The sequence below is a fragment of the Penicillium expansum genome (assembly GCF_000769745.1).
Source record: "Penicillium expansum strain MD-8 chromosome Unknown contig177, whole genome shotgun sequence".
Lineage (NCBI taxonomy): Eukaryota > Fungi > Ascomycota > Eurotiomycetes > Eurotiales > Aspergillaceae > Penicillium > Penicillium expansum.
In genome coordinates, this window is record NW_015971244.1 from 111,961 (window position 1) to 133,289 (window position 21,329).

The following is a 21,329-nucleotide window of genomic DNA, read 5'->3' on the forward strand; positions in this document are numbered from 1 at the left end:
CACTCTGCATCATGTACCTTTTTCCGTGACTCCCACGCGGTGCCTAGTAGCCCCCTTTGGCGGAAATTTCTGAATGAAAATTCATGCAGAGTGAGCTATGCCGCATGTTACCTATGAGTTAATTGTTCCAACACGCACGAGCTGTATGACTCGAGCTCAGGGGGGTATCGGCGATCGGCGCTCCACCAGATGGTCCGAATTTGACTCGCCCAAGCTGAACAAGCTATGTTAAGTTCTTTTTCCCTAGCACCCCTCGAAACCTACCCAATCACAGTCCCCGGGAGCACCGGACGCTAGACATGCCGAGATCGCCAAGACAAACTATCGAATATGCACGGCCGATTTGAAATAGACGGAAATGAAGCTGCAGGGGCCTGAGCCCTTTTTGATCGATTTGTCTATGACTGGCCAGCTGTTTGAGAAAATATGCGCCATTCGGTCTTTTCCTCATGTCTTGGAGAGAATGTCAACATGCGGCAATCCAGGCTAGGCCGAGAATGGGAATTCATCAACAGATCAGCTCCATAACGGCCCGAACCATCAATAATGTGCAGAAATAAGATCAGACATGTAACACAGAGCATGCATAGAGCATCTGTTGTACATCTGTGAATCTCCAGCCTGAACAAAACACTTTCCGATATCCACTGAATATTGCTCGCGTAACAAGAGATATGGAGAGACTGCAAGGGATATTGTTCTTTTTGTGCATCCATAAGCTAAAGTTATGCTACGAAACCCACAATCGATCGGTAGATCGGTTTCTTAGGAACGTGGCAGTACTGTACAGTAGCCAAGAAATCATGACCTACGCTGATTATCGTTGCCGCTACACATTGTAATCTCTGCTGGTGTTTACATGACAATATACAGTACTCCGTAGGCTAAGTGTGATATGGAGGCATGGTGGCATTTATTTGTACAAAAATGATCAGACGTACAGTAGTGCTGTATTCGTGGCAATAATCATCTTCAGGAACGAAAATTTTAATCAGAGTATGCAGTATGCTGGTGTGACCATGCAAGACCAACCCGACCAGACCCGCAAAGGGGCTTCAAGCTGAACCCTTCCTCAGCTCCACCATATACCTACCTATGTGTATATATAGTGTCTCCCTACAATGGCGTAGATTGAAGGTTTATTCCCCTATCGGTGACTCAACTAACCATCATGCGTCTGCTTTCGGTACTCGGGTTAGCCACTCTTTCCATCTCGGGGGTCTCCGCGGGATTGGCAATTGAGGGAGAGCCAAACGTCAATGCTACTCTGGTGAAGCAGCATCTCAGAGACCGTGCGAAGCTAATTGCGTTGGAAAAGACACATCGCCAGGGTTTGTTTGAGACAATCTTAAACTGTTTATTTTGAGCGAAAAAGAACTGACCAGTCACGCAGATCACATCTTCCGCCAGAGTCTCTCCTCCACTGCCAAACAGGCTGATGAGATTGTTCAAGCCATTCGACAGGATGAGATTGACAATTACTGGCGAGTAGCTGGCACTCCGAACGGCGAGGAGGAACGATTTGCAGGAGAGGTGTTCCCTCTTGCTCGACCTTACATCTCCAACACGACCCTTTGGAAGGTGATCAAGCGTATGCCCAAAGGCGCACTGTTGCATGCTCATCTTTCGGCTATGCTGCCGTTTGAAAAAATCGTGGAAATCATCATCCACACTGAAGGAATGGTCATTTCTGCGTCGCAACCTGTTGACACCGATGACGCCAAGCAAAACGCCACTATCACCTTTGCCCATAATAACGGCACTCTTTCGAGCAATCAGTCCAGAATTGATGCTTCTGATTACGTCCCAGGCACAGAGATTCTTGTCAAAACCGCCGCAGCCAGCTTTGAAGGTGGCGAAGCGGGTTTCCTTGAATTTATCAGAAGTAAGACAACCATTTCACCGGAAGAGTCGATCCGTCATGAGTTAGGTGTCGACGAGATCTGGAGAAAGTTCCAGGCATGCTTTGGTCCGGCTGATACCATGGTACAGTACGAACCTGTCGTTAGGAAGTTTTACCAGAAACTCTTCGAAGATCTGGCAAGCGATGGTATCAACTGGGTGGAGATCCGAAGCGGTGGATCAAGTGGAAAGCTGGTCCACAATGGAGACGAAGATATTGATCCTGACCTCGACGCGTGGTGGCATGTTTTGGTCGAGGAGATTGATAATTTCAAGGCCACCGAGCAAGGCAAAAACTTCTTGGGTGCTAGAATTATTTGGTCGGATGCGCGCATAAAGAACCGCGCTGCAATTACCAAGAGTATGACAAACAACCCATTATAAAAGCTAGTTTGCTGACCTTGATAGGTATGAAAATTGCTCTCCAGAGGAAGCAAAATTTCCCAGAGCTCTTCAGTGGCTACGACCTGGTTGCCCAAGAAGATCTAGGACGTCCTCTTTCTGATCTAGCACCGGAACTGGTTTGGTTCCGTGAACAGACTGATGCCTTGAATCTCACCATTCCGTATTTCTTCCATGCCGGAGAAACCCTGGGAGACGGAAACTCGACAGATTCAAATTTATTCGATGCAGTTCTGTTTAACACGCGACGAATTGGCCATGGCTTCTCCTTATATAAACACCCGAACTTGATCCGTCAAGTGATTGAGCAAAATGTCATGATCGAAGTATGCCCTATTTCGAACGAAGTGCTGCGTCTGAATGAGGATGTTCTCCACCATCCTTTGCCGGCGATGATTGCTCACGGCATTCCGACCGCAATCAGTAACGACGATCCAGCCATCCTTGGACAAGACGTGGCAGGTTTGAGTTACGATTTCTATGAAACTATCCAAGCCTTTGATAACATTGGTCTCGCTGGATTGGTAAGTTATTCTCATCTTGAAGATTTGCGCAGATTGCTTACACTAGTCAACAAAAAGGGTGCGCTGGCACAGAACAGTCTACGATGGGCAAACTTCGAAGACCAGTCTGACAACGATTGGATCCAAGATATTGACCGCGGTGAGGACGGAACGAGTACCAAGGCTAAGCACATTCAAGCTTGGAATAAGGACTGGGAGGAATTTTGCAAGTGGATTGTGGATGAATACGGGTCGAAGTACGGGACAGCAAAGATTGACCCGACCATTTGATGCGTTGTAGAATTACTTAGATACATTTGGTGAGCTAATCTATCACTTAATATCTGAGCAATATAACAAACAAAATACGGTTATCGACTTGACTTAAGTTTGAGAGGGGATGTCCTCCACACCCGCCCTGAATATCATGGAGCGAGACCTAGTACCTAGCAAGTTACGGCGTTTGGTATATTGGTATAATGAAATACCGATGTTTCTCATGGTTTATATTACGAGGTATTTATTTGAATTGAAAGAGATTTATGGAGGCATTAAGTTCTAATGAGCAGCAGATGTTTTGTGTGGAACCAGTCATGTTCTTTATCATCTAAATACGAGAAAGGCTTTCGAATGGAAATATTGGTCAAGTAGCCCCAAGAACACAAGGCTGTTAGACTTTTGCAGCGACTTTCGAACCATTGCCATCCAGTTCAAGTCCCTCCAAATTGGTGTCCGGAAAGATAGCGGTATCTATTTGCGCATCGGTCTGAGGGAAGACAATATTCAAACCAACATACACCATCGTGCTGACAACAAACCCTAAAAGCCAGCCAAACTCATATGGATGGATTCCAACTCCAATTTGAATACTTGAGTTTACTGAATTCATCAACCCAGGGAGACTAGGTACTGTCCCGACAATAAAAGCTATCAAAGCATGATAATTGAACCCGTGGAAGTACCTGTAAATGCCCATAGGCTGATATAGGGCGACAGAGTCGTACTTTCGGCGTTTAACAATCCAGTAATCGCAAAGCATAATGGCGGCGATAGGTCCGAGGAAAATTGCATAGGCGACCATGAAATTAAGGAAATTTCCAGCCGACGCAAGGATCTTCCAAGGAACCAATGGCCAGGCAAACAGAGCGCAGAGTAATTGACCACGCCGAATATTGATAAATCGAGGTGCAAGAGCCGAGAAATCATTTGCTGCTGCCAACGAATTTGCAGAGATATTGGACCCAAGTGCGGCGAGAGCAAAGGAGAATGCTCCAAAGAATTGACAAGCGCGATTGCTCCACAATGAAACAAGAACATTGGGATCCCAGGGGATTGATTCGGTATTATATTTGACTTGTCCAGCAGATGAGACAGCGATCCCGATGAATGCGATGAATGTGAACATTGCTGGGAGTAAAAAAACATATAGTATATGCCACCGAGGGTTGACGCAGGAATATCGCGAGAAGTCTGCTTGACTAACGCTCAAACTGGCATAGTTTCCAATAACCGATGTCAAAGCAGACATCATAGCCCAGGAGTAGGATGAGCCAGACAACTGACTTTTCTGTGCAAGGAGAATGTCTGTGTGTGATGTACTGACAAAAGCCCAGATGAGCATAGCGATCCATGCAGCTGGCACAACAACAGACTTGGCGAGGAATAGCCAGCGTAGCTTGTTTGGGTGGACGAGTAGAAATGGGATCTGAAGAAGCCAAAAAATGAAAAACCCGATAATACCCTGGGTCGTAATGCCTTCGCTTTCTGGAAGCGTATTTGGAATGTCCAGGAAACTTGGCCAGATAGCTCCAATCATGACAGCTACCGAGTTTCCTCCATTCACAACTTGAGTGGCGAACCAAAACACAGCGAGAATCAATCGTGAAATGATAGGAATGTAGGACCCCCAAAATCCCCAGCTTGCGCGCGCAATGACCGGAAATGGGATATGATATATAGCCCCAATGACTCCATTCATGGATATCACAATGGATAGGATGAAAAATCCTAGAGCTACCATTCCCAATGAGTCTTTCCATGATAGTCCAATAGCGATGATGCTGCTCGCCAGCTGCCAATTCGCAACGGAAAAGCAATCTGAAATCCAGTAGCCGATGAAACTAAGGACCGTCCATTTTCTTTGATCTGCAGGGACGGGGTCGAGATCTTTGTTCGTCCATCGTGACTCGGCGTGCAACTGGAACCGCGGCAAATGAGGAAGGGTGGGGATCTTCATGATTGATGTGTCGAGGAAATTGTCCGCATCACTAAGATGCCAGTGATTAGAACCAAGCTTTATAATGAAGATACATTTTGAGGAGCACTATCCATCTCCTACAATCTCCGTCATTGTAATAAACTTCGTCGATAAGAAAGGGTGGCAGACATGTGTCTCAGATAGGGGCTGACGAAGATGGTGCTGGACGATACCCCAAAGGGATCTACCATCGTATTCAATGACCTATGAATTTTCTGAGGTGGGGCTGATAAGGAGTACGTTTCTTGCACCATCTTTCGCGCGGTTGAGTTTATCCAGCATTGCCTCGTGATATCGGGCGGATGTCGGCGCTGCCACTTTTCGGAAGTTCGGATTTTCGGACAAACTAACCGTCAAGCAATAGCATTAAAAGGTCCTTTTTACACGGAATCCAACCCTCTTAAGATTTTCCGCTGTATTTTATCTGTATTGAATACCTCTTTCTACAGACTGTCTTCATTCCAGCATGACGCTTAAAAATATCTCCAATGATGTGGTTCCCTTCACGCCACAACAACTTGCCTCTGGTGCCTCCAAATGCCTCGATCTCCAAAAGTCTGGAAGGAGTATCCACTCTAAGCGACCATTCGCGGCTCTTTTGTTGAGCCCTGATAATGAGACTGTGTTGATGACCTCGCTCTCACTCTCTCATGTTCGCCATGCTGAATGTGAACTGGCCCGTAATGCTGCGGATAACTACGACTGGGGCTACCTCGCAAAATGTACGATGATCTCAACGTGGGAGCCATGTGCTATGTGTGCCGGATCCATCTACTGGGCCCATATCGGACGGGTCATCTATCTGGCATCGGAGAAAGCATTGCTAGAGCTCACAGGGCCCGGAAACACAGAGAACCTGACTCTCGATATGCCGTGCCGAACGGTCTTTGAAGCAGGGCAAACGCCTGTGGAGGTAATAGGGCCCTTGACGTCCGAGGGATGGGAGCAGAAAGTGGTGGACGATGCTGCACTATATTGGTTACAAAGTGCTTAATGCAGAGTAAGCAATTAGTTCTTCTTGCGCTATCAACCAATTGTCAAGGGATATACTGACTTATAGTACCAGCGTTTACCGTCTTGTCCCGCGAGAAGTATACCGTCCCAACTTGGCTAGACAGTATCGGGGATAAAAAAAAATACCAACTCGAAGAATACTTCCACCCCAAAATTAGATCTAAGAATTTTCTTGCACAAAGTAGAAACCATACAAAGGACCAATATGAAATTCACCATTTCCGGCATAGATAGTAAAGGTCTTATTTATGTTTTTAAAATGTTTTCTATCACTTCACTACCAGTAATTTGTTGTTTCTCTAGTATTAATTCGTATATTGTCCTTGATCCTATAATATAATTTAAGGTTCGGGAGCAGGTTTCCAGGTAGTCATTATTGACTATACGAGCTTAGCTAGACCTCACTTAACCACTTGATTACAGTGACTAATTTCTTAACTAATTTCTTAACTAATTTCTTAACTAATTTCTTAACTAATTTCTTAACTAATTTCTTATCTCAATTCTGGGGGATCCATGGATATTTGTGGGGTTTCAACGTTATCGCCTGCACGGATCTACGCCCGGACCGTTCCATATACGTACCTAGGCAGGATCTCGGGAGTTCGGTATATTTTATCTTCGGTATATCTGCGGGTGAGTCAGATACGAAATTCCGTCACCTGGGTAGGCGCTCATCTTGGTTATCGTAATTTCTCATGCCATTACACGTTAGATAGCCAGATCCGACTATGGCAACTACCCTCGCAGGATAATATATATACTGTGGAAGAGGTGGGCAAAGTGACTTGAAATAAAAAGGTGACTGCTATTTTTCAACTAAAAGAAACCCCAAAATCATGTGCAAATCACCGCTACATTCATTCCTTCTAAATCTCCCAAAATGTGAGCATCATATGCATCTTGAGGGTGCTTTGACCCCTGAACTGGTCTTTTCGCTCGCGGCGAAGAACAATATTGCTCTTCCTGATTTGCCGCACTACAAAAGCCCCAAGGTGCTGGCAACCAGATATGAGAAGTTCGACAACCTCGACGACTTTCTGAACATTCATTACGCCAATATGTCAGTCTTGATCACCGAGGATGACTTTTTCGAATTGGCATGGTCCTATGCTCGTGCAGCCTATGCTGATGGGGTTCACCACACAGAAGTGTTCTTTGATCCGCAATCGCACACCCCACGTGGTATCCCTATAGCCTCCGTCATCCGAGGCTATAAGCGGGGCTTGGACCGGGCAGAATCCGAGTTGGGGGTCACATCTCGCCTCATAATGTGTTTCCTCCGTCACCTACCCGTGCCATCCGCCGAGGCTACCTTTGCTTCTGCAACCGACTTCATACAAGATGGCTCTATCCATGGCGTTGGATTGGACTCTTCCGAAGTTGGATTCCCACCAGAGCTGTTTCAGAATGTATTTGAGAAAGCCAAGGAAGTTGGCTTGCGACGTACGGCCCATGGGGGTGAGGAAGGCGATGTTTCTTACATCAAAGGAGCGATTGATTTCTTACATGCTGAGCGAATTGATCATGGTATTCGCTTGGTTGAGGACCCAGTGTTTCTGAGAGAAATCGCTGCAAAGGGCACATTGCTCACTATCTGCCCACTGTCAAACGTTTACTTGCGCACTGCTAAGTCTATTGACTCACTACCACTACGGCAGTTCCTGGACCTCGGAGTCCAATTTTCTTTGAACAGCGATGACCCGGCCTACTTTGGCGGCGGCATACTGAATAATTACTGTGCTGTTCAAGAAGCGTTCGATTTCAGCATTGATGAGTGGAAGACCATAGCGATCTCAGGGGTGCGTGGAAGTTGGATTGGCGACGAAAGAAAAAATGTTCTGTTGGGCAAAATAGAAGATGTCACTGAAAGATTCAGATCGGTGGCCTAGATATGAATTCTAAACTTGGCAGCTTGCAAACCGTAAACTTATTTTTTCGACGTAAATGTACTGTGGTCGTGAAATGCGAGAATGGCGTTTGATAGTGTTATGGTCTCTATTGCTCGCTGAGGTAAATGCCTTGTCGCGGAAGACCGTGCCCTACTACCGCGCTGCAGAATGTGATGATTGTGCTAATGTAGTCTAGGTGATTACGCGGTGTTCCGTACTTGGTGACATCGTAATATTCGGAGTTTTGGCCTACCAGGCTGAGCATTCTCTTGCGGAAAGACGAATGAAGCAGTCGGACGCGAACGCACGAAATGTGGCCATCTCATCCTGGCTTCATACCTTCCGTTGAGGTGTTAGCCTGAAGTATATGTTGAAGTGTTTCGAGTAATCGTCGGCGTGCTATCTTTGCCCCGAAACCGACCGTTCGTGAAATGGTTTCGACAACTGGAATTGCTCCCTTAGATAAAGATCAGTTTCTGTTTGGCACTCGTTGGCAAGAACTGGAAAGATACTCTTACATTCCACCAAGTAAGTTTTCAAAGCTCAGCTGTCGATGAGGTCAGTCCGCACCCCCAGTCATGCGTCATGTAAACTCGCAACATCCAGAATCGGAAGGCGATATCGGAAGGAATCATCCGGGCCCCGTTGGATGTGATCCAGTCTACCCACTCCGTAACTGTATTGATCGCGGTCCAGACCTCGTTAAGCCGTGGATCCTCCGCATGGTTTCTCAATAAGTCATAAATGTCCCGGTTGAAAGATCGCATGTCAGCACCGGCGCCGGTAGATGGAATTGTGTTCATGACATCGTGTCTCTTCTGGGGTTAGGGCGTGATCACATGTGCTTTCCCTTTCCGTTTAGTGCTCCTCTCTTGCCGCTTTTTCATCACTGAGTAAAACTGAGCACGTCCCTAAGTACTCTGACTCGATCGGGTCACGGCAGATCCAGGGGGGTAAAAGCGGCCTTATAATGTAAAGTTCAAGGCATCAACTTTCTCTTGACAGATGCCTTAGGTATATAACTGAACTTTCAGTAGGAACCGCCTGACCTCACCCCTACAAACCTCTCAGGACCACAGTGCGTTATATGGAGAGTCATAAGATGTATGGTTGTAATATCAACATTTTTATCTGCACAGAGAAGAAACGCTAGAAAATTCGGCCCCAGAGGCCATCTTGTTTCCTACAAAGACCATCATGATCCCAGAATTCACTCCCTACCCCCAACCTAGTTATAAACAATGCGTCCACGTCCCATTTTTGCTTGAGAGCCAGCAATCGCTCATAATTCGGGCCCCAATACACGTTGCGGAAGTCGGCGTCGTTTGGGTCGCCCATGTTAAGATAGGACACCTTATAGCTTGGATCCAACGAGTACAAAACCGGCATTTGGACACTTGTAAGCTCGTGACTAGCGTATAACTTGGCTTCCACAGAGCGGGGGACTTCCTTGTAGAGGTTTATCAACAGTGCTGAATGTCGCCAACCCGGATGCACTGATGCATTAACTGAATTATCGTTGGTGTTGACTGCCCCCCCGAGTGTGTTTATGAAAATTTCATCGCCAGAATGTAGATGAAGGAGAGAAAGTGTCTTGGCTATTTGATATGGTCCTTGTGGCGACTTAAAAAATTTATCCGAAACGAGAACAGATCCTTGTGTAATCCCGTACTCTATTGGGTAAATATCAGGATCTTGCCGTAAAGTCGAACTCACCAGAGCATGGGATTTGGACGAGTAAATGTGCGGAATTTCACTGGTCCGAAATTTGTCGATGAGTGCTGCTAGTCGACGATCAACGCTGTCGAGGTCCGATGTGTTCAGAAAATGTAGAGTGAGTATGGCTGACAGCGGATCGGGCCGCAGGTGAAACTCTCCCGCGATCCTCTCTTCGTTAAACGACCGTAAACCCCTGAGCAGCAATTCCAGTACCTGCATCCAGGAGTGGTCATCTAAGCCCTCTGGGGCAGATACAGCGAGCTGGGTGGTAACACACGGGACGTCTGGGAATACTCGCACTGTTGCTTGAGTGACGACAGCAAACGTACCTCCCCCTCCTCCCCTTAATGCCCAAAACAGGTCTTGATTGTGGTAATCATTGGCTACTACCAAGTCACCCTGTCAATCATGAGATTAGATAAGTATTCATGCGAACAAAAGCCCATAGGCTGGGGTTGTTTGACAAGGAAATACTCACATCTGCCGTTACAGCTTGGATCTCCAACACATTATCGACAGCCAGCCCCCTATTGTGACTGAATTTCCCAGAGACACCGCCCCCTTGAAGGAAGCCACCAACAAAGCCGACGGTGGGACATACTCCACCGACTACGGTGTATCCTTGTCGCGCGCCCTCGGCATAGAGGTCTCCGAGTATAACTCCAGCCCCAACAGTAACCGCAGGTCCCGAGGTTGTGACAGCCCCGACTGGTTGGAAGTCATCATGATAATGTGTATGTTTCAGGTGGTGCGTGTGTATCTCGAATGAGCCAGGGGCGCTGGAGCGTCCTGAGCCATCATGGCCTGTGTTTCGGATAACGAGTCGTAGGTTATGATTCTTGGCAAACTTTATGGCACACTGCACATGGGAGACCAACCGCACTGCAGCCGAGTACAAAGGAGTACGGCCTTGGTGACAAGGTAAATCCACAGGTCCTCCTACAAAACACGTTTCCTCTCTGGTTGAACCGCTCTCCCAAACCCAGTCCTGTAGAGTCCCTACGATCGCTACCGTTAGTGACCTAATCCGGACACGAAATAAAAGGGCGTTTCTTACCTGGTTGTGCAGCCCTCCATCCGCTGTTTCGAGAAACGTTCAACAAAACGTCACAAGCCTGCTGTTCATACGTAGGCTCATGGCAGATGCGCCCTATAGGCCGGACCGAAATCAAGTTTCCGTGAATCGATGAGTTAAGGTTAGCCCAGTCAGTCTCGGATGGCCAACAAGGTTCCCACTGTCTACATCGACAGAATGGCTGTTCTGTTGGATGTACTAAGTGTATAAACAGCGCTCCGAGGGCCACAAAGATGCTGAGGTGGACGGCACCGGCCATGAGTGGGGAGTTTGGAATTCTCCTATGAAAGCTATCGACAAGCGCACGTCAAGATTGGAGTTGCAGAACGTGAATGGAGCAGGTCATCTGTCAGAGAGCACAATACTATGTCTACGAGGCCTATGCGGGGGAGGTCCGAAATTGTCACAATCTAAACAGGAGGCAACTCTGGGAGGGCTGGACGCAAGGGTAAAACGGAGGCGTTGTGTAGCACTGCATGATGTGATACATCCCGCGCATGACTGTAAAACTCAGAATATTTCGCGAATTTTTGGCATACGCAAGGGATTGTTATAGCCACCGCTTGCGAATCTTCAGTAGCTGCACGACTATAGCTACATTGCTGGACTGGCTATTTACGACAGCCTCAGCCAGCCAATTTCCAGCGGTATGAACAATATCATGCACTAGTCACTACATCTCACAGGAGAAATAGTGTACTGCAGTAGTCACATACTGCATGTTTGAATATTTAACTAAAAAACAGCGGTCAGTTTGCTCTGCTCGATCGAAGCAATGCTCGTCCTACTAGAATAATAAAGAGAGGTATCCATTGGAGCTGACCGCTTTATTCAGTGGCAGCATCATGCTTGCTGCAGCAAGGGCTGGGGAATGTAGCAGATTCTTACAGATCTCGAAGCAAGAAGGATGCTAGATTTAGCTAAGCACGTACCAAAAGCTCCATCATATTTTGACAAGTGTCGCTTCATCCACCATATTCTGTGGCATATTGTTCTTTTGCCAACCCTCCATCCACCTTCTTAGCACAATTAGCTAGTACTTTGTTTCGCTATGATGACTGAAAAAGAGGACCATGACGATAAATTCCATACAAGGGTTTCAATTGCAACTCTATCTGCGCTGAAGAGAGTACTAACAATGAATTCCCCAACTGCCTCTGATCCTATTGTCCGAACACTGGATGCCCCTGAAACGAAAGACATGCAAGAGGCATTCCTCCCGGGAGAGAGCCCACAAGACGTCGCATCAGTTATCCAGGAAACCATGGATATTTTCGACAAACGCATGCGTCTCACGCACCCACACTGCTTTTGCTATGTACCGTCATGTCCATCTCCGCTAGCCTGGGTGGGGGACCTGTTCACCTCACTCTACAATGTAAACGCGGTTAGTTGGGATGTGAGTTCTGGTCCAAGTGCAATGGAACAAGGAATGATCAGGTGGCTGGCCCAGCAGGTTGGTCTTCCTCCTTCTGCTGGTGGATGCTTTGTCTCCGGTGGCTCTATGGCAAACCTATCCGCCGTCGTGGCAGCTCGAGATAAGTTGCTTCCCCCTATGCGACGGGCTGAGGGAACCATATACACATCGGACCAAACGCATATATCGATAAAGAAATGTCTCCATATAATCGGCTTCGACGAACACCAAATCCGCGTTATCCCCACAGACCACCTATTCCGCATGGACACTGATATCCTGCGACGAACGATTGCAGCCGACCGCCAATGTGGTCGCCTACCTTTTCTCGTCGTGGCCAGCTGTGGAACCACAAATACGGGCAGCATCGATCCCCTCCATGCTCTAGCCGACGTGGCTGAAGAAGAAGGACTGTGGCTGCACGTGGATGGTGCGTACGGTGCGTCAATTGCCCTCTCCGACAAGTACCGCCATCTCGTGGATGGAATTGGTCGCGCAGACAGTATATCATGGGACGGACATAAATGGCTTTTCCAAACATATGGTTGTGGAATTGTCCTCACTCGTGATAGTGCGTCCCTCGCCCACAGCTTTGCCGTGGATGCAGAGTATATCAACTCGACGACACCGCACGGGGCCGTGAATTTCTACAACCTTAGTCCTGAACTCAGCCGCCCAGCGAGAGCCATGCCGCTTTGGTTTACGCTGAGGGTGCTGGGACGTCGGCAGATGGGAGAGATGATTGATCAAGGGTTCCTTCTCGCCCGCACCGCCGAAGAGGAGATTCGACGATATCCGCATTGGGTGATCCTGGCACCAGTAACAGCGAGTATTGTCGTCTTCCGATACTGTCCATTGGGGTTGAAGGATGATGATCTGGATACACTGAACCTGGCCCTCTCAGCTCGACTTTTGGCAGAGAATGTTGCGTCCATCCTCACAACAAACATCCGTGGTCGGGTAGCACTACGTTTCTGTGCAACAAACCCTGCCACCCAAGCAGATACAATCACGAAGGTGGTTCAACAAATGGACCAAATGGCCAACACAATGCCCACTTGCGGACTTGGAATGTGCAAGGAATAGAGTATCACTTTCATGATGTTCAAATCAATTGTTTCGGATGTTCTTATTTTCGGTTTGGAGTGGCGTACGTTTCTGTTTACTATAAATGTTAGTGCTACATGATGGCTTTTAGCTCGTTAGTGTTTATAGAAACTATGACAGCAATGACTGCGGGAAAGATTGCCCTGCTTATCAAGCCATCGCCCAAGATCCTTTGAATTTTATTGCATATATGCAGAAGAGTAATCAGGTTTGAATATTTTAGCAAATGAATCGAGTACTTAGTTCAGGGACCCGTTAGTCCCAAAGTGCTGTATTACTAGTGTATCGTTTGAACTGATTAAGAATATGTAACAAACTAATGGTAGATTATCACAAATACTAGGCTAGGTGTCTTGATTTCTAGATTTATCAGGCCGCCACAGGATGAATGGCAAAGAAGCGAAAGGAACCATATTAAATTGAGGTGATTGTCCCTGCATAAGTAGTAGTACCCGACAATTTAACTAGAAAGCCACAACAGTGTAATATTGTGCGGTGCAGGCCTGGCCAATATACCACTGATGAGGATAATCAGAATGAATCAACTACATCACATTCACGTTCCGGGCATAGAGCGACAACTTTGCTTTGGTGCCCCGTCATGTGCGCGCATGCCTGGTCCAGCGCATCGAGTTCCTGCTTATTAGACTTTGGCCGACGTGCGCTTTCGTATCAGGATATCTGTCGTACCAACCATACCGTCTCCGCGGCCTTCTTTTGTTGATTGGACGTCTGGGAATGTCTTGCTGGGGTCCACTTTCACATCGTACTCCATGATGAAAACTGCACAAAGCACTTGGACAACATGCGCCCCAAAGACTCTCCCCGGACATAGACCTGACCCGTGGCTAAATGACAGATAAGTGTCAGTGGCAGTAGTAGCGCGGATTGTGACATTGTTGGTGACTGGGTCATAAAAGCGGAATCCGTCAAAGGTTGTCGGATTTGGATAAAAGTCTGGGTCGCGATGGATGTATTTGGCTGGTACACAGAGATTGACGCCAGCGGGGATGTGCATATCCATGGACTGTACGTAGATGGGCTTCTCTGTCCGTCGACTGACAGTAGCTAAAGATGCGCGATGGATATCAGTGATAAGCCCTTCAAGTCTAGATTGTGGTACTCCAAAATGAAAAGCATGAGGCCGAAAAAACTCACATTGGGCCGGAACGTATAAACGAAGTACTTCTCTGATAAAACTCTCGAGCTTCGGAGTACGTGCGAGGAAATCGGAAGACCAATCATTGGATTCGAGTGCGGAGGATATCTCCTCCCGGAGCGCCTGTAGATAGCCTGGATTTTTACCGATTGCCATAAGCATAAAAAACAGCGTCGGCATTATCGGGCCCCAGAATTCGTATGTGTAGAAAACTGCCTCCATACAGACCTTCTCGAGGTCGCTGTCTTGTTCGCCAAGAGTACCTTCCTCCATATGCATTTTTATAAGGGCAGTCATGAACGTAACATCTTCATCAGATGCAGGAACCTTTCCCTCACCTTGCGCCGCCTTGGCCTGAAGTTTAGCAATGCGGCTTCGGATGTCAGGCAACATTCTTTTCTTCAGATGCGGGAGGTTTGCATAAAACCCACGAATGGTGGGATGAACGAGCGATACTATTTTCCACAAGGAACGAGGCCAAGTGAAGTAAATAGAGTTGATACCATCGACCCCGTTAGCAAATGTAATCAATCGCTTGTGGAAATCCTGATCATCAGCATACGCTGGACCATACAGAATCCTGGCATTGAGCTTGATCACCAAGTCGCTACAGACTTGCATGAGGTCAAGCGATACCCATTCTAAAAAAAAAATCTGTTAGTTAATGCGTAGTTGGTTACCGAATGGGAGGTCGGTTGTCACCTTTACTGTCGCCGATAATTCCAGGGAGTAGGCTAAGTGTCTCCTTCACCAGAATCTTCTGAACAGCCACTATATGATGAGTGTTGGTATACACCATTCAGATCAAGGGCAGCATAAAGAAAATCGTTGCTTACAGAGCAACTCCTTTTTTGCGAAGAGAAGAGCAACTTTGGAGTGGGCCTTTGTGAGCACTGTGTGATGTTTAATCTTTCCTCCCTGTGGTTGGAAAAGACACATAGTTAACTACCAAAGCCCCCAAGGCGGGTCCAGAAGAAATCCTACCTCTTGGGCCCAGTGTTGAAAGCTGATCTGGTCAAGTGGAAGATTGCGCCAATCGTGACTGAGTTCCGACGGGAAGATGAGGGACCAGTTGTTTAGTTCCGTCTTCCTTGCGAATACTTTACCCCGTTTCGTGTACTGTGAGCGATAAGCAAACGTCCTCAATTTATCTAAGCACTTGAACAGTTAAGAACGCACTCGATAATATCCGTCAAGCCAAGTCTGTTCAAGACCGTCACCAGTTGTGTTTCCCGCCCAAAACCTGCCCATGAAATAGCTCCGAGGGAATGCCGGAGCTAACTTCATGTAGGGCAGAGAACGATATAGAAGATCGACATAATCGACCAGAAATACCAGCAATAAACCAAGAGCTGCCAGCCCTACGAACCCGAGCAACTGTGCATTGATGCCAACAAAGCCCACAGGGGCATAAATCAATTCCAAACTCATAGCCGCAATGGCGCCGGCGTGATGAAATGGATCGGCCTAGAATGGACCAGATAGCTGTGCTAAAGAGAGCTTTGAGAGATTTACACAGGCAAATCCTATGACAATAACGCTCGGGAGAGACCGCTGAGGGTATGACCAGTTTTAACAATGTCCCTTGACATCAGTTTACCAGTGTCCTTAGAGAGAGCATAGCGGTGAGAAAATATCAACCAATGTGATGCAGGGGCAAGTGATACAACGCAGGCAAGGGACAGAGATCTGGATTGCGAATCTGCTCGCGCATTCCGTTGCTCTTCCCTTCCTCTTCGAGATCGATCGCCTCCGGTACATTGAGCCGGGTCGGCGGAACCAAATGAAAGACTTTTGCATGATTTACCTACCAGCTCCCTGTAACTCACAAACTCTGTGTCCGTTGATCTCCTGTACAAATGGCGTGGTACTGTAACATGAAGCCAATACAATATAATACATATCTTCGCCTGGCCAAGCTCGGGATTTGGAAGGTGAGATGAGATGACTACGAGATCCACACATGCCAGAGAGTGGCGGAAAGGTGGAACAACAGGAGCCGATGGGAGTGGTTGGCTACCAGATACTACGGTAGGAAATTGATATTGTCTCTACGGAGGACGGAGGAGTACTCCGTACTAGCATCCATTTCACCTGCATAAATTATAAATGTTTTTGAGAATATTATATTTTCGAAGTTCAAGTTTATATTGGTAAATATTTAAGATTTAAGATTTTAATTTATAATTTATAATTCAACTACAAAGTATATTATAGAGTGTAATTTATTTGATGAATAATATCTCTTATTACTGGCTCTCTGAAGAATTCCCATCGTAGCAGGTCCTTCTCCACCCTGCCGTGTTAGCTCGTGAAGAGACGCTAATGCGCGCACGCCACCAGTAATAAATATGGTATTATTTCAAATGCATAACATCAATTAAATACAAAAAGGGGTACGAGCTACATACTGGTAGCTGATGAATATTAATTATTGGTATTGATATTACTGGCAAAAAAAAAAAAAAAAAAAAAAAGNTCGGCCCTTCTCGCCCGAGCTGGCTCAACACGTTATGCGGCCATGCAGAGAAGGGCTGACTGACAGCCCCAATGGAGGGACAGTTGCTTTGACAAGGGCTAAAGTAGGGATAGATTGCATTTGTGCCGAAGGTTGGCAGAGCGGGAATACGACCTGGGGTAGGTATACTGCACGAGCGGGAACATGGCTGCAGCCGCACAGCCAGCCACTTCGACCCAGGTATGATACATCCAGACCACCAATAAGCAGGATGGCTTACAGTAGCGGTGAAACATTCTCATCTCTGGCGGGGCATTCATCACCCTCGCGAACAGGACATCGATGCAGGTATCGGTCAGCGGGCCCTTGCCTTTGCTTGAGCAAGGGATGTCGATTTTGTATTTTTCCCGTGGAGGGATCATTTCTCCAGCGCGTGCTGGGGCTATGATCAAGATCGAGACCGAATTCAGCCAATGTAGTGTGAAAGAGCAAATCAGAAGCGTGTGAACTGTGCGCGATAAGTACGCCGGCGGCCCCATACTTGTCTACTCTTTTCGCACACTAAGTACTTCTTCTTGAAATCCATCTCCCATCGCTGCAGACTCTCCAGAGATAGCAGGTAGTGCCAGTATGGGGAAACCAACCATTAGGGGATGTCCAGCGATGGAAAGAAGCGGCACTACTCCGAGATTTGCCCAAAACCCTGTGGTAAATGACACAGGCCTTCTAGAGGCGTTGTCACATTTCAATCGCGAGAAGATCCCCGAGCGTGTCGTACATGCAAAAGGCACGGGTGCGTATGGGGAATTCGAGGTGAGTCATGACTAGTCCACATGCCGAAGTAATCAATTTCTCACCTATGGAAAACCAGGTGACCGATGATATTTCCGATATATGCAACATTGACATGCTTCTGGGAGTCGGGAAGAAAACCCCGTGTGTGGGACGCTTCTCCACCACTGGACTTGAGCGCGGTTCCGCTGAGGGAATCCGGGATGTCAAAGGGTTGGGCTTGAAATTTGACACCAAGGAAGGCAATTGGGACTGGGTCTGCATCAATTTCCCCTATTTTTTCATCCGTGATCCAGCCAAGTTTCCGGATCTTATGCATGCCCAACAACGGGACCCCAAAACCAACTTGTTGAACCCAAATATGTATTGGGACTGGGTAGCGGATAATCCTGAGTCTCTACACCTGGTTCTCACGCTTTTCAGCAAACTGGGAACCATGTTCAACTGGCGCACCATGAGTGCGTACCTGGGCCATGCGTACAAATGGACCATGCCAGACGGGTCTTTCAAATATGTTCATGTCTATCTCTCTCCAAATGGCGGACCTTCGAACGAAAATGCTAGCATGGACGACGCCATGGATGAGAACATCAACGATCCAGATGGGGCCTCCCGGGACTTGTACGAGGCTATCGAGCGTGGAGACTTTCCAACTTGGACCGCCTATGCCCAGGTCGTCGACCCAGAGGATGCTCCGGACCTTGATTTCAATATCCTTGATATGACCAAGCATTGGAACTACGGCTTTTATCCGAAAAACGGTTCGGTGATCCCAAAGCGAGCATTTGGGACATTAACTTTAAACCGGAATCCTGAAAAATATTTTTCGGAAATTGAGTGTCTTACCTTTTCGCCATCAAACCTCGTTCCTGGTGTCCTCCCTTCGGAGGATCCGATCCTCCAAGCTCGTATGTTCGCGTACCCGGACGCTCAGCGCTATCGTCTGGGTGTCAATCCTGAAAACCCACCGGCTCGGCCCAAAAAGCCCCTCAGTCTTAAGCCAGGAAGCCAAAAGTTTGACGAGTGGGTCAGTCAGGTCTCTTCCCCGGCCTGGTCGGAGGCCAAGGAAGATGACTATGAGTTCGCGAGGGAGCTATATGAATGGTACCCTCAGTTTCGAGACCAGGAATTCCAGAACGAGTTGATCGATAACCTAGCCGAGTCCATCTCCCAGACTTGCGACGCCGTCAGGCAGAAGGTCTACCGTACATTCGCTCTGGTCTCCACCGACCTTGCGGATCGTGTCCGTGAAGGGGTTGAGAAGCGGCTTGAAACAGCAGCCACAAACTCAACTCCGCAGGAGCTCCCAGGACGAGCGAGGTTGTAAACCCAGCAGAAGCTTTAAACCCTTTGTTCCTTCGAAGGGCTTTCACTGGATGCAGCATGTCTAACAGCTCACATCATCATATCAACACGCAATCACACCATCAGGTAAATGAGCGGCCTGTAGGTAAAGAATCCAATTGATATTTTATTCTGCAAATCAATGCAATTGTTAAATAGAGAGCCATTTTACTTTGACTCAGGTAACAAAAACGAAAGACTGCAGTACATCCTAATCAAGCTACTGGCCAGCGGTCAACGGGCTGTTACAGCAAGTTTCGGTTCCGCGCCTGAAAACAGCGGTGCTTATTTAAACTCAAGCGAGGGAAAGTCCACAATCTAGCGTCCTAGGGTAGTATCATTGTTTATTACATTGAGTCAGCTATGTACTACCATCCTCATTATACGGTTGGGTAGACTTTCCTGAAATTTTGATCACGTCCCATTGGTTCGCCTTGGTGCGCCCCAAGACAGCTTACTGGCAAGTTCTATACCACTAGAGTCTGGGACTTATGTTCTCAGGTTCTGACCTTGATTGTTTTTCTCTTACATCCCACCTTGAGCATTTCGTCTACAGGAAACAGGAAAAGTACGACTTGTTTTGCGTCAAAATGAGCATCATTTTGCTATTTTTGCTTGCCTTAACGTAGCAACGAACAGGGAAAAAAGCTCGAAAGTAGGCTTATACTAGAGGCGCTCTGCAGTGATAAGTGCATATCCGAGCTCGTTCATTTCCTCCAGAATGGATGCTATTTCGAGAAGCTTTTGCCCCAGTTCACCCCCCAGGGATAGACCCTTTGTTTCAAACAATTTGCAGGAAGGCCGGATGTTCTCTCGTATGTCGGTGACATCAATGACCTTAAACCCGGCCTGGCGTAGAAGATTTTGGAGGTCATCAGCAGAGACCAAGGGGGGTTCAAAGATTTCTGCATAGCGTGCCAAGACCGGTGAATCGGGGCACGGATGATCAGAAACAAGATCTGCAATGACCAGTCGACTGCCGGGACGAAGGACTTGAGCGATCTGCGCGAGGGCAGTGCGTTTGTCGAGCATGTGCACCAGGGATTCAATGGCGTAGGCACCGTCAAAAGAGGCATCCCCAAACGGCAGATCCATCGCGTCGGCAAACTGAAAGTGGACTTGTCCAGCCGGCATTTTTCTTCCGTACTGAGAGCGAGCAACTTCGACTTGCTGCTTGCTAATGGTGATTCCGGTCACTTGAGCATCATAGATGCCGGCTAGTTGTGCGGTGGACTTTCCTGTCCCACAGCCAACATCGAGGATGTGCTCTCCTTGGGCAGGAGAAAGTCGGACGCCAACCTCGCGCGTCAGTCGGTCGCCGACTACCTCAGCTGTTTCTTGCTTACTCGGGTCCTCCCAATACCCGACATGGATATATCCCCCCAACATATCAGTCAGACTGTCAGAGGTTTCGTCGTATATTTCACCAACGTCAGTAGGTGTTGGGTGACTTGGGTCAAGGGCAATAGCTCTCAGGTTTTCGGTTTCGCTTGCCATTTTTATCAAAGGATATATGAATAGGTCTAAGAGGAGATTATGCTATCGCAGGCTATGTCGACAGAATAATTGGTATGAGGTTGGGGTATTCCGTGCGTTGTCGTTCGGTCGTTCATATATATATATTAAGCCAACGATTCACATGACCTAGGTCTTTCGCAATGAGGCATGTTCTTATCTTTACGCACACCAAAAGTAGATCAATCTTTTACTTGAATTTCAATTATCAAGATATATGTTGCATTCGAGAGTCCTTAATCTGGTCTGGCCACTTGATTGAATTAGTTGGCAGTGCGTCAAAATTCTGCGAAATCTGTGCTACGTTCACAGGATTGACAAATTACATTTGCTGAATCTTGAAATTGACGCCTGGTAAAAGGTGTGTTGATGGAGAAAAGGTTATTGGGTGCAGACATACCACTAGGAATCGGCGCTAAAGTGCGCACTACTACATTTAACTGTTATATCCGAACCCTGCGAAGGTTTACGGCCCTTTGGTATTGAACAGCTCATTTGATTTGATATGGAAGTGCTGCACCCGTATTAATTATTGGCATTACCTAAACCACAGCGAAATGAAGGCAATACCGTCTGTTTCGATAACCATGGGTGGGATTTATACAGTACAAGATGGATCAAGTTTGTCGTAGGCTTCGTTGAGTGGCTGAAATCTAAAATAGTCACGACATCGCAGGCGCTCTTGTCTCCCAGCACGCAACAGTCTATGATCCATCCAGTAAGGGGCTCAGGTTACATTTTCCCGCCCTGCACCCATAGCTTAATGTACGATG

The 21,329-nt window shown here is 47.3% G+C and overlaps 9 protein-coding genes across 9 annotated transcripts; 5 read left to right on the forward strand and 4 right to left on the reverse strand.

The window, feature by feature from the left end:
• Positions 1 to 1,171: 1,171 nt before the first annotated feature.
• Positions 1,172 to 3,098, forward strand: PEX2_055310 (adenosine deaminase family protein; the record flags this gene model as incomplete). Its single annotated transcript, XM_016742805.1, has 4 exons — positions 1,172 to 1,331; positions 1,394 to 2,263; positions 2,311 to 2,828; positions 2,886 to 3,098. The coding sequence occupies 4 exons, from the start codon at positions 1,172 to 1,174 to the stop codon at positions 3,096 to 3,098; spliced, it is 1,761 nt and encodes a 586-aa protein (XP_016600803.1).
• Positions 3,099 to 3,477: 379 nt separating this feature from the next.
• On the reverse strand, positions 3,478 to 5,043 carry PEX2_055320 (nucleobase cation symporter-1 family protein; the record flags this gene model as incomplete). The annotated part of the gene is made up of 1 exon (XM_016742806.1): positions 3,478 to 5,043. One exon carries the CDS (start codon positions 5,041 to 5,043, stop codon positions 3,478 to 3,480), a length of 1,566 nt encoding a protein of 521 aa, XP_016600804.1.
• A 487-nt stretch (positions 5,044 to 5,530) lies between these two features.
• On the forward strand, positions 5,531 to 6,058 carry PEX2_055330 (nucleoside deaminase; the record flags this gene model as incomplete). Its single annotated transcript, XM_016742807.1, has 1 exon — positions 5,531 to 6,058. One exon carries the CDS (start codon positions 5,531 to 5,533, stop codon positions 6,056 to 6,058), a length of 528 nt encoding a protein of 175 aa, XP_016600805.1.
• A 916-nt stretch (positions 6,059 to 6,974) lies between these two features.
• On the forward strand, positions 6,975 to 7,970 carry PEX2_055340 (adenosine deaminase; the record flags this gene model as incomplete). Its single annotated transcript, XM_016742808.1, has 1 exon — positions 6,975 to 7,970. The coding sequence occupies one exon, from the start codon at positions 6,975 to 6,977 to the stop codon at positions 7,968 to 7,970; it is 996 nt and encodes a 331-aa protein (XP_016600806.1).
• Positions 7,971 to 8,506: 536 nt separating this feature from the next.
• On the reverse strand, positions 8,507 to 10,766 carry fgaOx1 (FAD-linked oxidoreductase easE; the record flags this gene model as incomplete). Its single annotated transcript, XM_016742809.1, has 6 exons — positions 8,507 to 8,788; positions 9,192 to 9,419; positions 9,687 to 10,088; positions 10,168 to 10,571; positions 10,633 to 10,688; positions 10,747 to 10,766. The coding sequence occupies 6 exons, from the start codon at positions 10,764 to 10,766 to the stop codon at positions 8,507 to 8,509; spliced, it is 1,392 nt and encodes a 463-aa protein (XP_016600807.1).
• A 1,136-nt stretch (positions 10,767 to 11,902) lies between these two features.
• On the forward strand, positions 11,903 to 13,267 carry PEX2_055360 (pyridoxal phosphate-dependent decarboxylase family protein; the record flags this gene model as incomplete). Its single annotated transcript, XM_016742810.1, has 1 exon — positions 11,903 to 13,267. One exon carries the CDS (start codon positions 11,903 to 11,905, stop codon positions 13,265 to 13,267), a length of 1,365 nt encoding a protein of 454 aa, XP_016600808.1.
• Positions 13,268 to 13,931: 664 nt separating this feature from the next.
• Positions 13,932 to 15,734, reverse strand: PEX2_055370 (cytochrome P450; the record flags this gene model as incomplete). Its single annotated transcript, XM_016742811.1, has 6 exons — positions 13,932 to 14,389; positions 14,447 to 15,088; positions 15,156 to 15,218; positions 15,284 to 15,365; positions 15,432 to 15,566; positions 15,627 to 15,734. The coding sequence occupies 6 exons, from the start codon at positions 15,732 to 15,734 to the stop codon at positions 13,932 to 13,934; spliced, it is 1,488 nt and encodes a 495-aa protein (XP_016600809.1).
• A 1,834-nt stretch (positions 15,735 to 17,568) lies between these two features.
• On the forward strand, positions 17,569 to 19,024 carry fgaCat (catalase easC; the record flags this gene model as incomplete). The annotated part of the gene is made up of 2 exons (XM_016742812.1): positions 17,569 to 17,718; positions 17,777 to 19,024. 2 exons carry the CDS (start codon positions 17,569 to 17,571, stop codon positions 19,022 to 19,024), a joined length of 1,398 nt encoding a protein of 465 aa, XP_016600810.1.
• Positions 19,025 to 19,707: 683 nt separating this feature from the next.
• PEX2_055390 (class I SAM-dependent methyltransferase) lies at positions 19,708 to 20,538 on the reverse strand (the record flags this gene model as incomplete). The annotated part of the gene is made up of 1 exon (XM_016742813.1): positions 19,708 to 20,538. The coding sequence occupies one exon, from the start codon at positions 20,536 to 20,538 to the stop codon at positions 19,708 to 19,710; it is 831 nt and encodes a 276-aa protein (XP_016600811.1).
• Between the last annotated feature and the right edge of the window lie 791 nt (positions 20,539 to 21,329).